This window comes from Indicator indicator, chromosome 3, assembly GCF_027791375.1.
Source record: "Indicator indicator isolate 239-I01 chromosome 3, UM_Iind_1.1, whole genome shotgun sequence".
Taxonomy (NCBI): Eukaryota; Metazoa; Chordata; class Aves; order Piciformes; family Indicatoridae; genus Indicator; species Indicator indicator.
This window is the reverse complement of record NC_072012.1, coordinates 7,752,259-7,769,005: the sequence shown is the minus strand read 5'-3', so window position 1 is coordinate 7,769,005 and position 16,747 is coordinate 7,752,259. Positions and strand designations below refer to the sequence as shown.

Below are 16,747 nucleotides of genomic sequence, written 5' to 3'. Positions count from 1 at the left end.
CAAGAAGCTCTCTGCTGTGTGTCATACCGCAATATCTGATTCTTCTCTGCTCTCTAAATAGCCCCCTCCTGTCCTTGGTGACTTTAGAGGATCCCTCTGTTATCACTGGCGATGGCAGAGTAAGCACTTCTGAAACGATTAGCTTTGATTTCCAGCTAACAATAAAACTGTTTTCACTTTAATGCGCCCTTTCGGAAGATCTGTTAATCTAATTGGCATTAAACTAATTGCTTATGTCTCTCGTTGGATACTCCCCAGTCCCTCCGCAAAACCCTTCTCTTGTCGATATTTCCTAGAAATAAAGCGGGGGCGGAGGGGGGTGGGTGAGAGGGGGTGGGCTGTGCTCTGTGCAGCTTTCCTAGTTGCTACCCGTATGCTAAACTGTCTCCTCCCGGGAATCCCAGATGTGGCTCTGGCATGAGGAAAAACCTACCTGAGGTGCGTTACGGCCGCGGCTGTCAGCGGCGGGCTCTCTACGGGGCTGCATCGGCCTCGCTGCAGCCCTTCGCTGCGGGTGACAGGGTGCCTGGGGACCGTCTAGGGGTCAGGGCAGGTTAAGCACGGCTTTACATGTTCCCATGTTAACAGCACACCCCATCCCTGAGCAGGTCAGTGCTTTTTTCTCTTCCCCCACCCCCCTTACCCCCCTTTATGTTCACTTCATTAACATTCTCACGACTACCAAATCTCGACTCTCTCTCATCCTCGTCCCTCCCCCCATCCTCTTTAAAGCCGAGGGAGCAAACGAATGCCCGTCACTGAAATGTTTGTAAAACCTTCCTACCCTGAAAACAAGAAGAGCAGTCTGGGTTCCCCTTCTCAGAGTCCAGCTCACCAGCAAGGCACCCACCCGCTCCACTGCTGGGACTTTTTCTTTCCAAATGGGTTTTAGTCCATGTGGATGATGTTTATTGCAGGTTGCTTTTCTCCATGCTAGCTTACCAAGTTTCATATGGTCGTCCATTTATTTATTTAGCCTCTTAATAAAAAGGATTAATGTGGTTTTGCTGTTCAAATATTTCTTTTTCTCATTCCATCACCAGCACAGTTTATTTAAACTAGGGTCTATCTTTCTAAATCAAGAAGATCTCTTTGCTAGAACATGCAAATGGCCTTTTCCTCCTCTTTTAGGTTGTTTAAACACTCTTGTTTTACTAAGATGCAGATCTTCAGCACCAGATCGGTAGAGCTGATGTTGATTTCTTACATGTCTAATGGTTTCCTAATGCAGAAACGTGGGACCGAGACCCTCTAGCTCAGTGCAGCAGCGCTTACAAGTTACTTCTGAAGCAGTAACACGATGGTTGCTTCAGTTACCTAAACTTGGATGTTCCCATTCCCAGGGAGGCATTTGAAAGGCCGGCAAGAAAACTGGGTTTGAAGGTTTTCTGTGTCTCAGGTCTCCCTTCTTATCTGCCTTCGTTCTATGATTCCAGATGTTGACGAATGTGCAGAAGCTACGGATGACTGTCACATCGACGCAATTTGTCAAAACACGCCAAAGTCCTACAAATGCATTTGCAAGCCCGGCTATAAAGGCGAAGGGAAACAATGTGAAGGTACGGACAGCTCTACTCTTCCCCTCCCTCCTCTTATTTGTTTGCTCTTTAAAAGCTTTTGTAAATAGCTGAATTCCTTAAACGATTAATGCAGATTTACAGATGCTTAACCTCAAATCTCGGTATTTATTGGCAAGCATCCCCCCGCTGCTTTGCCTAATTGTCCGGCATCGCAACCGTCGGGCCCTTCAGCGTACACTAAAAATCAAAAGTGTAAGAGGGGAAGAAAAAAAAAAAAGGGAGAAAGTCGTTCTCCAATTAGCCGACTCCCCGGGTCAGCCCCAGCTCGTCGCTGGCCGCGCCGGGCCAGCTGCCGCCTGCAGCCGCCTGCAGCTCGAAGCGCCGAGCACGTGGGCCCGCCCCCTGGCAGAGAGCGGACGATAAAGGGCTGGCCGCCGGGAGTACTGGTGCCTGCGGGTGGCCGTTCCCGCCGGCTGTATGCGTCCGCGGAGGCCTCACGACTTCTCCGGCAGCTAGACTAGCCAGCGGAGCTGCGGGACGCGGGACCGCCTTCCTCCGCTTTAGCCGTAGGGCCGCACTCGCCGCCGCCTGACCCTCCCCACCCTGACCCAGTCGCGCTTCTCGGGTCCCTTAGAAGCACAGGAATGCTTGCACCTTTCTCCTGGCTAACGTGGAATTTATCGTCACCCGTCTCACACAGCGACAAACTCGTTCCTCCTCGGCCAGTTACAGTAGATGTTTTTCTGCCCTAGCGGGAATAGGACACTGGAGCTTGTTTTTCTTTGACACTGTGCACGTGTCAGTCATACATTTTTTGAGTCTGGAACACAGTTTTGAAAGGAACTATTTCAAATTATTGCACTTAGCATTAAAAAGGTGTCTTACTTCTGCAACTGAAAAAGATGTTGCACTTTTATTAGGCACTGTATACGCTCATATTTCAGGTTTTATGAGTTCCATCTTGTCTATTGAACCTCAGCAGAGACATTATTCTCTGGTGAAAAAAATGAATATTGTAATCACAGCAGATTGTCTTACAAATTAAATATGCCTTTCCCTCTCCCCCCCTTTTTTTTTCTTTTTAAAAAATTCTCCTGTTAGATGCTTAGGAACTATAAAAATTCTCCTTCCAGTTTTCTCTCTTTCTACAGCAGACTGAAACTTTTTCAAAATAGGTATAGCCAGCCCATTGAAAAGATTAAAGACCTAGAAATGACTTTGCTGAAGTCTACAAAAATTTGAAACCACGTATTATTCCCCATGGACTTCCAAAGTGTTTGTTCAAGTGCCCTCATAAAGCATTTTTGTGGTTGTCATATTTTTCTGTCTTGGACTGAAATTGACAGAGACAAATTCCTACTGTCCACCTCTTGGTGCTCTAGTGTCTCTGAGCTGCTATTCATTTTCTTTCTCGCAAACAGAATAATCATTCAGCACCACTTTTTCCTCTATTCATCCCTTCCAGGGAAAGAAATCTGTGCAGAGAAACTGTACTCAAGGCCACAGCTGTGGAAGTTAAAGAATTCTTAGACTTTATACTTCTTGTATTGGTTTTCCACATCAAAAGTTTCCTTAGGCTTTAACTACTTATATTTTAGCTGTTTTGAGCTCTGTTTAATGGTAGACCTGGCTGATACTCATGCTTATTTTATACACGTTTCTCTTTGCCTGACTTACCTTGGCTCAGTAATAAAGAGAACCCAGTAAGTGCTACAAAATCAGATTTCACTGTGGAATGATGTACAGAGTCACATAATTTCTGTGGCTGCTGTCAAACTCTTATGTGATGGAATTTAGCGTCTGACAAGCTTGATAAGTAAGCTGGGGCAGACTGCAAGACAGTCTGTGTGGAAGTTAATTGTTTGGTGTTAGGTAAACGTAAGGTTTCTCAACTGTGTATTATTATGGGTGATATGTAACTTTTTAAAAACAATGCTACAGTAACAGTTATAAAGATTTTGCATGAACTCTAGGTCTTAAATTTGTAATTAATATAAAACCTTGGGATAAACAGAAAACTTCAGATATTTTTGGATGCTTCCTTTCTGGAGCATATTTTAGATTACCTGTTTAGTACCTCTTAAACTGATCCCAAAATACTTTGAAACTTTGTTACTGAAGTTATGTATCTTCAGTGGCAGGCAGATTGTATGTTCTTTCTGTGAGTGAACTCAAAACAATAGAGGTGAAGGAAGGGTCATACAAGACAGTGGCACACCTAAGATCTGCCTCAGGTCTGCTGTTCACATAGAATGAGTTTGTTTTGCATCCTGAGATCAAGTATTCAAAATATACAGAAATAAATAGACTAGAAGTATTGATATTTATGTTGGTATTTAATATTCTGTCACAAGAAGACACATGTAATTAGCCTTTAAAATTAAATTATCTTTTTAGATAAAAGTGACTGTTCTTATGATAACAAATATTAAATACACCAAACAGTCTTCATAGTGCCAAAACCAAAGCTGGGTCACTAAGTGATTCTAGGTACTTATAACTGAGCTTTTCTAACTAAGCTTTTTCTTCATTGAACCTAGCTACTGATGAGAAAAGGATGTCTTTTCTACAAATAATGCACCTCTTAAGTTTGTCGCAAACTACCTATACTGCTTCATATCTTAAGAATATTAACTATAGCATAGCTAACTCTCTGGTAGTGCAGGCTCTCAGATATAGACAGATTTTCCTAGACAAGAATTGCAATAGTGCAGTGAGCTTAAAAATATGATACAATATGATCAAATTTGTTCTAACCATTTTTAGTGAGCTGCCAGTCTAGGGTTTGCTGAGGCATTGCAATGAATTTAGAAAGGTGGGCATTTAATTTACTTTAAACATAATTGTTAAATAGTGCTTTCATTCACTTAAAGTCCACTTTTAGAGATAGAATATGGGAATTAACATGACTTGAATGATTCTTACATTTTATAAAAGCAATGGAGCACACATTTGTACAAATATGTCCAGGATGTGAATATCTATTTTGTGTGCTCTTGTGTATTTTTATTTGTTTTTCTACTTAAATAGAGTAATTTTTTAAAACAATGGACCTTTCAACTAATTCAGCAAACGTGGAGCTCGGGCACTTATGCAAGATTTTGTGCATATTTTGCTACTCTGACCTAAAGGATGGGGAGAAATACATAAGACAGAGACATTCTCTTAAGGACATGTGGAGAGCTCTAGGAGCAAACATACTGAAATGCAACATTTTCTTGACAGTCTGTTTAAATCCTTTAGCAGGAAATTTGTTTCTGAACTTTACTTTTCTCCCAAAATGTCTTTTGGACTGGATTCCTCCTGGGTTTCTGAGGACTGGAAATAACCTCTCAGTTCACAGATCTATCCCGCCTTTTTTCTTTCTCTTTTGCTGGGAAGCCTTCTTACCTGAACCAGATGACGTATTTCTCTTTGCAGAGTACGATTGTTTCCCCATACAGAAGGGCTGTTCTTTCTTTGTCCTGTCTCCTGATTATCTCTGTAGATTCCAGTTCACCTTTATTCTTCAACCAGCTATCTACTATGCTTTGTCCAACCATATGTTCAGCATTGCCATGATGGTATTCCCCTATTTCAAATAATATACCAATGTCATTTGACCACAAATTCTCTATCTGGTGTTTTCAAAGGACAGAAAAATGTGTCCAGTCAAGGTAATCTTAAAAAAAAGTATATTTGCTTTCAATTGTCCATTTCTATTCAACATACAAAGTTTATTCATTGATAACTGTTTCAGTTGCCATGGCAGACCTACTATTACCTGGAAAATCTTCCCTGTTTTGATTTTAGTTAATATCTCAAATGCAGTGCCCTGCACTGAGCTGCAGGCACTCTTTTGTGCTCCCTAGGTCTTTGTCCTTACCTTCTTTACATTGATTTTTGGTCTCCCCACAGGTTGGTATCTCAATAAAACTGGTAGTTGGAAGATTGCATCAAAGCAATGGAAATTCCAGAGGGTTCAAAAGGATTCCAAGCCTTGAGGTTCCATAGGCCTTGATAGGGCCTCCTTTGTCACTGCAGCCAATGTGTGTTTACTATTGTAGGGTACTCTGTCACTGAACAGTTTATGAAGGCAGTTAGCTCTAAAACCTAGTTAACTGGTACCTGTTGCTTCTGGGTTGCAAAACTTTGCCATGAGCTTTCCCATATTGAATAAGATTTCTTTACTATGTGTGGTTTTGGGGATTTTTTTGTTTGTTTTGTTCCCCCTACTGTCTGTCATGATATTTGCATAACTATTTATCAGTTCTTTTAGTAATTGATTTCATACAGGGGATGTTGCTGGGTTTGCACCAGTGGTGCAGTGTTCTAGTATTAATGAAAACCAGAAGGCTTCCCACCCCACCAGGGTAGAGTCAGCATGCTTGGCTCGCTCCCTGAAATACCTGTACAGCAATGCACACAGCATGGGGAACAAACAAGAAGAGTTAGAAATCCATGTGTGGTCAAGGGGTTATGATCTGGTAGCAATGACAGAGACATGGTGGGACAGCTCACGTGGCTGGAATGTTGTCATGGATGGCTATGTTCTTTTTAGGAAAGACAGGTCAAAAAAGCAAGGTGGTGGAGTTGCTCTTTATGTGAGGGGGCAACCAGAATGTATTGAGTTCTGTCCAGGGGTGGATGAGGGGCTAGTTGAGAGTTTGTGGGTGTGAATTACAGAGCAGACTAGCATGACTGATGCTGTTGTGGGTGTTTATTACAGACCACCTGATCAGGACAAGAAAGTTGATGAGGCCTTCTACAGGCAGCTGACAGCAGCCTCACAATCACAGGCTCTCCTTCTCATGGGGGATTTTAACTACCCAGATGTTTGCTGGAAGGCCTCCTCAGGCAGCCATACAGAGTCCAGGAGGTTCCTCCAGTGCACTGATGATAACTACTTGATGAAAATGGTAGATGAGCCAAGTAGGAGAGGAGCACTACTGTACCTGATACTCACTAACAAGGAGGGTCTGGTTGAAGTGGTGAAGGCTGAGGGTAGCCTTCGCTGTAGCAATCATGAGATGGAGGAGTTCAGAATCTTGTGTAGTAGGAACAGAATATCAAGCAGGATCGCAGCCTTGGACTTCAGCAAGGCCAACTTTGGCCTTTTCAAACAATTTCTAGGGGAAATCTTATGGGGCAGGGTACTAGAGGGCAAAGGGGCCCATGATAGTTGGTTAATATTCAAGGACCCCTTCTTCCAAGCTCAAGATCAGAGCATTCCAACAAATAGGAAATCAAGAAAGGAAGAAAGGAGATGGCACGGTTAGGTAGGGATCTGCTAAGCAAACTCAAGTGGAAGAAGAGAGTTCACAGATCATGGAAGGAGGGGCTAGCCACTTGGGAGGACTATAGGACTGTTGTCAGAGGATGTAGGGAGGCAACTAGGAAAGCTAAGGCCTCCGTGGAATTCAACCTTGCAAGGGAGGTCAAGGACAACATAAAGGGCTTCTTCAAAAACATTGCAGGGAAAACTAACACTAGAGGCAATGTAGGCCCACTGCTGAATGAGGTGGGTGCCTTGGTGACAGAGGATACAAAGAAGGTGGAGTTACTGAATGCCTTCTTTGTCTCCATCTATACTGCTGGAGACTGTCCTCAGGAATCCCAGACCCCTGAAACTCCAGAGGAAGACATGGCAAAGGAGGAGTTTTCCTTGGTTGATGAGGACTGGGTTGATTGAGGACTCGGTTAGGGAACAGTTAAGTAGTCTGGGCATCCATAAATCCATGGGTCCTTATGGCATGCACCCGTGGGTACTGAGGGAGCTGGCAGAGGTCATTGCCAGACCACTCTCCACCATCTTTGGTAAGTCGTGGCACACAGGAGAGGTGCCTGGAGACTGGGGGAAGGCAAACATCACTCCAATCTTCAAAAAAGGTGAGACGGAAGACCCAGGTAACTACAGACCAGACAGCCTCACCTCCATTCCTGGGAAGGTAATGGAATAATTTATCCTTGGTGCTGTCCTTAAGCATATCAAGGACAAGAGGGTCATTAGGAGCAGTCAACATTTTACCAAGGGGAAGTCATGTTTGACCAACCTGATAGCCTTTTATGAGGACATAACCAGATGGATAGATGATGGTAGAGCACTGGATGTGCTTTATCTTGATTTCAGTAAAGCATTTCACACCATCTCCCACAACATCCTTGCAGCTAAGCTGAGGCAGTGTGGTCTGGAGTGAGGTGGATTGTGAACTGGTTGAAGGAAAGAAGTCAGAGAGTTGTGGTCAATGGGATGGAGTCCAGTTGGAGGCCTGTATCTAGTGGAGTCCCTCAGGGGTCGGTATTGGGATTGGTACTATTCAATATATTCATCAATGACCTGGATGAGGGAACAGAGGGAAGCGAGTTTGCTGATGACACAAAACTGGGTGGAGTGATCGACGCACCAGAGGCTTGTGCTGCCATTCAGTGAGACACACAGGCTGGAGAGCTGGGCAGGGAAAATTTAATGAAATTCAGCAAGGGCAAGTGTAGAGTCTTACACCTGGGAAAGAACAACCCCATGGGTCAGTATAGGTTGGGGACTGAGATGTTGGAGAGCAGTGAAGGGGAAAAGGACCTGGGGGTCCTAGTGGATGGAAGGTTGATCATGAACCAGCAATGGTAAGAAGGCTGATGCCATTCTAGGATGTATTAGAAGGGATGTGGTTAGTAGGTCAAGAGGGTTTCTCTTCCCTCTCTACTCTGCCCCGGTGAGGCCACATCTGGAATATTGTGTACAGTTCTGGGCCCCTCAGTTCAAGAAGAACAGGGAACTGCTTGAAAGAGTCCAGTGCAGAGCCACAAAAATTATTAAGGGAGTGGAACATCTTCCTTACAAGGAGAGACTGAGGGAGCTGGGGCTCTTTAGCTTGGAGGAGTCTGAGGGATGACCTCATTAATGTTTATAAATATGTAAAGGGTGAGTGCCAAGAGGATGGAGCTAGGCTCTTCTCCGTGATGCCCAGTGACAGGATAAGGGGCAATAGATGGAAGCTGAGGCACACGAAGCTCCATGTAAAATTGAGGAAAAAATTTTTCACTGTGAGGGTAACAGAACACTGGAACAGGCTGCTCAGGGGATTTGTGGAGTCTCCTTCTCTGGAGATATTCAAAACCCATCTGGATGCGTTCCTGTGTGATCTGGTATGGGTGATCCTGCTCTGGCAGAGGAGGTTGGACTAGATGATCTTTCAAGGTTCCTTCCAACCCCTAACATTGTGTGATTATGTGATTCTGTGTCATATTACTTGAACACTGTGTGCAGAAGAAAAATGCTCACAACTTTCAGCTGTACTTCGTGGGTTTTTTTCTAGCTAAGAACCTTCATAATGGTGGTTTTGGACTTCTTACTGAAGACAGCACACACAGACCTTGTTAAAGTGTCTTGGTAGAGTCTGCCTTGAGTGGGTGCTTTTCAGGTTTCTGCTCATTCTGGACATTTGTGCTATCAGAATGGTGACTGTACGATCACGTGTTGATGTACTTGCCGTCTTTTCCTAATGGAAGTAATTATCACAGATAACCAGGCAGGTGGTCATGGTAATCTGTAAAGGGAGCTGTTATTCTTTGTTACCCCAGTGATAGCATCTCACTGGGTTTAGGTATGCTACGATCTCAAGATAAGATAAACCATTTTTGCCTCTAATCACAGGTAGAATCAGCTTCACACCAGTTTGTATTCTCTATACATCCATTTGGAAACACAGGCTAATTGTCCTTTCTGAACCCCAGTGCTCATCTAAGGACTGCTTGGTTAAAGGAAGCTTCTCAGAAAAGTATAGCCAAACAGTCTAGCAAAGCGTCTTCTAATATGAAGCTGATGTGCTGCTCACTAGGGCTTTTGTCATGGTTCCTAACATTTGTCTGTGTACAGTGGATGAAAATACTCAATATGGTATCTGGAAAAACACTTGCATTGATATATCTAGATTTTGTTATTTCCATTGACATTCTGTGATGACTGGCTTTGTCTCTGGCACAGTCTGTTGCTGCTGACAGTAAAGCACAGAATATTATACGGATCACCTCTTAAACTGTTAACTAGAAGTCCTTTTCTAAATTAGGAATTTTAATTTTGTGAAAATAACAGGATAGTGGATTTCTTGCTTTGGCAAACGTTTGAGACTCTTGGTTCTATCACATGCAATTCTACCTTCATGCTGCAGGTGCAGTGATGCCCCTAAGGCCAAATTTAAACTACTCATGGTGTTTGCAGCAGTACATGAAAGTTTAAAAATATATTTAATTGCATTTAAAATTAATCAGAAATGGTAAAGATAACCCACTCATTATCATTACGTCTGCTTTTAACTGTTATTAAACAAATCTTAGCAGTTGGAAATATATACAAAAAATCTTAAGTCCTCATTGTTTTCATTTGAGCAGTAACAATTCTTTCTCCAGGTTTGACTTTATAATCTTACAATTTTAAGCTTGTTCTTTTATCTTTCTTTAGAAGAAGCTGGCTTCAGTCATTGGATTTTAATTATACTGTGATCTTTCAAATATCTGCTGTGTTCTTCTCATGCTCTTGTGATGGATGCACATCTCTTCCATGTCCACTCTTCAAAAATGGATCTAAATATTGTGACATAGGTGCTCAGCAGCACAGGTCATTTCAGAGTTCTCATTTCTCAGTTTCTGTCCCAGTGTCTTGCACTGAAGCCTTCTCTCATCTGCAGGGATAATTAAGTACAGGGCATCTGGATGTCTTTTAAATGGAACAGCCCCTCTTTTAAGGGCTCCATGGTGTCCTATCAATCCACTCTCAGCAATTCTTTCTTAAGTGGACCATCTTTATCAATGAAGTTGTGTAGAGTAAATGAACACTGTTGAGTGTTGGTTTCTGAAACTTGGGCATCTTGACCTTGTGTAACTCTAAGTGAGCTAAGGCTTGTGTGGTCTGTCTCACTGCTGAGAAAGTGATGCCGCTGAACAAGGCATTTTAAGTGACTTTTTCCTGATTGATGATTCTTCTAATTGCAACAGAAGGTGAATTCAGTCCCTCAGGGGAAGGGTCATCCTCTAGTATCTTGCAAATATTGACTCATCTCAGTCTGAATATTACCACTATCTCCATAGTCTTACTGTCATTTCTTGCAAGAAAGTGCTCTGGGAAGTTGGTTTGGTCAAACCTGCTAATAACATCAGCTATTAATATCCAACTACATATCTGTCAGGGGAACAAAGGATTTTCTGAATAGTTCTGTGTTGGTCTGTTGAGGGCTTTTCCCCCTGAAAACACCACAAATATCTCCACCATTTGTCTGCCTGTTCTGAAAACCTGTGGGAAGATGAAATGTGAACATTTTTCCTAAATATTATTTTATCATTTCTTCATATCCTTATTCTGATTTTGTTATTTTCTATATAACTATTTCATGACTTGATCTCAGTTTAGTGCTTGAGGCTTTGACACTGATCTCATTACTTTTGAACTGGTGGTCCAGTAATCTTGAGGTCTGCAGTGAATATGAGGTACTTGAAGATGTTGTGCTTTCTAATTTTACAGTACCTTAAGAGATTGCATTAATGTCATGTGTTGAACTTCATGTCACCCTCCCATACTGGCTGTGTTCTGGATGAGATCTGTTGCTACAAGCCTGTGATGCTGCTTTTGTCCTATTGGCTTGCAGTAGCCCATCTGAACACAAAGGAAGAGACACTCCGCCACCTCCCAATTTTGTGGTGATTTGTATTTCAGTGTCAAATCATCATTCTCAGTTTTATCCACATGGATTATAGCTTTACTCTGAGTAAGCCATCATGCTGATTTCATTGGAAGCAGCTTCCAGAATGAAGTGATATTTCTTGTCAAAAACTGGGAAAGGGTGAATATAAACTAGCTTCTTTGGTATGAGCAAGTAGGTTTTCATCTATCTATCTATCTATCTATCTACCTATCTATCTATCTAGTTCCCCTCTCAGTAAACATACTCATTTGATTGGGTAACTTGATGCAACTTTTTTTGGTTTAGGCTGATAAAATTGTTTCCTAGAATCCAGTTCTGAGGTCTTCTATACCTGTGTTTTTAATTTTTAATTTTTTTTAATTGTCCGATACCATTTAATACTGAATTGCCACCTTGCCAGTCTTCTGAATTACTTCAGGGAATGGAATTTCCTAAGGGATGGAAAAGAAGTAGCAAGGAACAAAATAGTTCTGAGAACATTCTGTAGTAAACCAGAATTTCGTTAGAGTTTCAGTGAATTACCAGCTTGTGATAACTTTTTCCTCTGTCCTTCTTCTGTTTCTTGAATAGGGATTTTGTTTTTGCCAAGGTTGAGCCTAAAGGCTGTTTATTTATTTATGCATTTATTTCAGACTGCTTTATTTTTCTGACTTTTTTTTTCAGCAGTTTATCCAATAAAACGAGAATATTCCTTATCTGGGATGGCATGACTCACTTACCTGCTAACATTGTCACACCCCATGTTGTTTTCTTCTCTGCTTTTTCCTCCCTAACTTGTCTTACCTCTCAGAGCTACTTTCTGGCAGTCCATAACACTGCTTCAGTGAACAGCTCCCCTGGTACTCCAGTTTGGAAATCTTCCATTTTTTCTTAGAAAAAAGAGTGTTTGCTCCAACTTTTTTTTTCCCCCCTCCAGACATGCTGCTTGGATACAAACAGCATCATATTTTGAATAAACAAATACCATACTGCTAGAAAGATAACCTTATCCTTCAGGAGCATTACATGTAATTCTCAATTTGGAAAAAATATGTTTTTTTCCAAGGACAGTTTTCTAAACAGTTGATAAGATCCCTACTGCTGAATGGTTTATGGGTACTTGCTGAACTTATAAATATATAAAACCCAGGGTGGCCTCCTGCAGTGATAAAAACTTGGTATTTAGAAGGAACTTTTTCTTTCCCCCAAATATACATTGTAAATGATCTGCCAGGACAATTATAAGAAGATGAAGGAGCATAAATAGAATGTGCTAAGATCAATATGTGTGAGTCTGTCCTTCTTTTGTCTTCATTCTTTATACATCTTCCCCATCTTCCTTGTTTTCCTAGCAGTTCTCTTTCCTAGCAGGCTTCATTGTGTTGTCATGTGTGTTCTGTTACTTAACTGTCTCTTAATCCTGTCATTTTCCTTCTGCAAATCCTACTTCTCTTTCATTTGTCCTCTCCTAGGCTCATTTAATCTGCTTCTTTTTCATTCAGTTTTCCTTCCTGTGTTCTCTCTCTCAGTGGCTTATTTCAATTACAGCAGTATTATTCTGAGAGTCAGTGTCCCACAGCAAGACCTCTGAGACTGGAGAGCTGGTAGCTGCAAGCTCTGAGGACGTCTTACTGGTCCTTTCCCTCGAGTTCTGTCTTCAAGTGAAAATGGTTCGTGCAGCTCTCCAAGTTTTCCCTTTTTCTTCATTTTTCTCCACCTCTTTCTTGCCCCTTCTCATGAACTCAGAGCTCACATATCCCTCAGCACATTTCCTGCTATTTCCCCCTGTACACCCGTGGCTCTTTCCTCAGGTGGCTGACTGGAATGACATCTTTGCACAGTTGTTTGCCATCATTTGTCAGCTCTCCTTTGATTATGAGAAATGTCTTCATATCTGTCCATCATGCTACCAAAATGTGTTCTTCCAGCAACTCAATATCCTTCTTGGAGTGTGGGGTCCAAAACTGAATACAGTATTTGAGGTGCACCCTCACCAGTGGCAAGTACAGGGGCATAATCACTTCCCCCCTACTGCCGGCCACACTATTCCTGATCCAGGCCAGTATGCTGTTGGCCTTCTTGGCCACCTGAGCACACTGCTTGCTCACATTCAGCCAGCACCCCCAGGTCCTTTTCTGATGGGCAGCTTTCCATCCATCAATTTGAGAGATTCCTATTTACTTGATCTTACTCTTTTATTGCATAGTGGCGGTTATGTGGGGCTATATTGTGAGGAATATTGCTGAAATAATCCCCAGAAAGTGGAGGAAAAAGCAAAGGATTACAGCCTGGCTCTATAATTGGTTCTACACTGAAAGGGCAATGAACTGGGGTATAGAGGCTGTTCAAGTGATTAGGTGAGTTTTTCTTTAAACAACAAATTTTTCATTTAATCACTTCAGGAATAAAAAAACCCAATTTCCAGGTGTGAAGGGTTTTTTCTTTGTTTGTTCTAAGATGCAGGTATTTGTTGAAAATTTCATCTGAAAAACCCCCATCTGTGCTTTAAAGCAAATACCTTGCATGAAAAATTCTAGTTCATCCATTAAAATTTGCAGAGTTACAAGAAACCAAAGATAGGGTTAGACAGGTGTCCTGGAAATTTCAAGGCCTTTCTGTATATTTAAGATGCTTTGCAAAAGGAATACTTTACATTACAGTTCAAAGAGTTGTTTTTTGCTCAAATTCCTTTATAGGAGCCAGATTGATGGTCTGTGCAGTGGGTGGGAAATTGTCTGACAAGCTTATCCAGGGGGTGGTAGCAAATATTTCCTTCTCAACCTGGCAGCCAGTCACAAGTGGGGTACCCCAGGGCTCAATATTGGCCCCAATGCTGTTTAATGTCTTCATAAGTGATCTGGATGTTGGGATCAAAAGCACCCTGATGAAGTTTGCATACAACACCAAAATGAGTGGGAAAGTTGACACTCCAGAAGGGAGAGTCCCCCTCCAGGAAGACACGGACAGGCTGAATCAGTGTGCTAGCAAGAATCTTACGATTTTTAACGTAGGGTCTTGCACCTGGGCATACATAACCCAGGAGTGCAGCTCAGACAGCGATCCACCTGGCTGAAGAGCAAGCCTGTGGAAAGGGACCTATGAGTCTTGGTGGATAACAAGCTCATCATTGAGTGATCAGTGTGCTGCAGCAGCAAAGGCGGCCAACAGGATGATGTGTTGCATCAACAAGGGCATTACTAGCAGAGTCATTCTTGCACTCAGTGCTAGTCAGGCCACACCTGGATCATTGAATGCAGTTTTGGTCCCCACTGTACAAAAAAGATGCAAACAGGATGTCCATAAAAGAGCCACAAAAATTATCAGAGGACTAGAAGCCCTGCCATACAAGGAAAGGCTGAGAGAACTGGATTTGTTCAGCCTTGAGAAGAGAAGGCTTAAGGGAGACGTTATTGCAGTAAATAAAAAGTGGCTACCAGGTCAGTAGAGACTCCCTTTTTACAAGGAATCACATGGGAAAGGCAAGTGGTAATGTGTACAAGTTACTCCTAGGGAGATTCAAATTGGAATCCAGAAGAAACATTTTCACAATGAGAGCAGTTAGACATTGGAGTAATTTCCTAAGAGAAGTAGTGGATTCTCCTATATTGGTCAGTTCTAAGATTCAGCTTGACAGGGTCCTGGGCTGTCTCATTTAAACTATACTATTACCTAGAAAGGTTGGACCAGATGATCCTTGAGGATCCCTTTCAACCTGGCATTCTGTGATTCATTGAAGTACTTGAGCATATGCTTAATCCTAAGAAGCTGTTAGCTGTTGCCCTTAAAAGTAGTTGTGTTTAGTTGCTTTTTAACATTGAAGATATTGTCTTGTTTTACTTTACAGTGCTCCTTCTCTGGTGCTGTAGAAGGTCACAGTCTTTCCTTCAGTGACCAAGAAATGGAAAAAAAAAATTATCTATTAATAAGCTGATATAAGTCTCTCATCTTGCAGGTGCTTTAGATATATGAATTTAGTGCTTAACATGTGAGCAGTTGGGTGGTGTAAGCCCCATAAGATATCAAATTCAGGACTGCTTTCACAGATATTCATGATGTTTTAACATGCAGCCACCAAAGGCAGAATCAGAAATATAAAATAGATGAAGTGACCTTTAGATCATTGTGATTCCCACAATCAATTTGTCAAGCAGATGAGTTGTTAGAGAATATAAAAGCCTATTTTCATTTACTCTCTCAGTTTGAGATTGCAGAACTCTGCACACTGTTGTTCCCATATCTCAGTTTGTATGAACCACTGTTAGTCCTTATATTTAATGAGGCACCATGCTCATAGAACATTACAAATTTAACTGTGAAGAAAAACAAAACAAAACAGAAAGAGTGATGCATAATCCCAGTTTGGTGACTATTAATGTTTGGGGGTTGGAATGTTACTGCAGAAAGTGCTTCAGAGACCAGAGAATGGGAACCTCTGCAGCAGTTTCTTGTTGGGCATATTATTGTTGCTGAAAGTAGTACAGATGTAACTGCTGTGCATGCTTGTGATTGTCAGAGTGAAAATGCACTGAAGTGCCTTTGTTCTGGTTTCCTTGCTGGAAGCAGAGGCCACATCCAAAACATTCAGTGAAAAAGTGCTTGAAATTAGTAGATACCTACTTTGTTAAATGGAAAGCATAGGAAATGCATATTCAATTTTTTTGGCAACATGTATGTAGGAGGAATTTGATATCTGACTTTACACCTCCAGAGCTGGCAGAGTCTTTACTAAGTAGAGTTGTGCATTTATTCATTTTGTACGTTTTTGTTTGCTAAACTTTGTTGGAAAAGGATTCCGTAAGAACTGTGGCTTGGAGACATGCCTGTATTTTTATCTAACTACAAGCACCAAAGTGTGCCTTTGTTTGGAAATTTCTGCTTTCTTAAGGGAAATGTAAGAACTGCATTATAAAGAAAATAATCAGTTCACCACATCAGGTGGTTTTATTTTCTTTAGCCTTTGCTCTGAGTAGGGGATGCACACAAATCTATTCAGGACAGCAGCAGTAAGTTCATCCATTTTCTAGAAGAGCTTATTGACAGTTTACTTCAAGTTAATATAAAAGTTTCCAATGCACATTTCTGTCTGCTTTCACTGGACTTTGTTGCATAAAATATGTGCATATGTATACATGAATATCTGTGTCTGTGCCCACGTTCTTTTTTTTCCCTCATTATAGTATTTCATTATCATATACTTAGGTATCCTGAGGAGTTCTAACTTGTAAATTCACATGTTAGCCTGTATCTGAGTAATTTGAGTAAAATAGATTTACCACATTATGTTCCTGTACTAAAGGCTTTTAGACATTAACATTAATATTGATGTTATTACTAGGCACTGGTGGTAATTTTTAGGAGGTTTTAAGACAACTATTTTGGTGATCTATATAGAAGTTGTTAGGCAATTGCTATAGTATAATCTGCAATGAGAAGACAATATTAGTCCTTATCCTGAGTAGGATTACGTTATATAGCTGCCTGAGTAAGCAAGAGGCTGGACTCGAGGGATGAAGGCTAGAAAAGGATGCTTTCTGGAAGGAAAGCTTTTCAGTGAGGAAAGTCCCCGTGTTTGTAGTT

The 16,747-nt window shown here is 41.6% G+C and overlaps 1 protein-coding gene across 3 annotated transcripts in view; it reads left to right on the top strand.

Moving 5' to 3' along the window:
- The window catches only part of SCUBE1 (signal peptide, CUB domain and EGF like domain containing 1), a 214,215-nt gene that overhangs the window by 1,405 nt on the left and 196,063 nt on the right, over positions 1-16,747 (top strand). For 2 of the 3 annotated variants that reach the window (XM_054399410.1, XM_054399409.1), the window contains exon 1: positions 1,427-1,559. In XM_054399410.1, coding sequence (XP_054255385.1) covers positions 1,427-1,559 — 133 coding nt within the window. Of the gene's footprint in view, positions 1-1,426; positions 1,560-16,747 lie in introns of those variants that run through there. The other variant, XM_054399407.1, reaches the window with a different exon arrangement.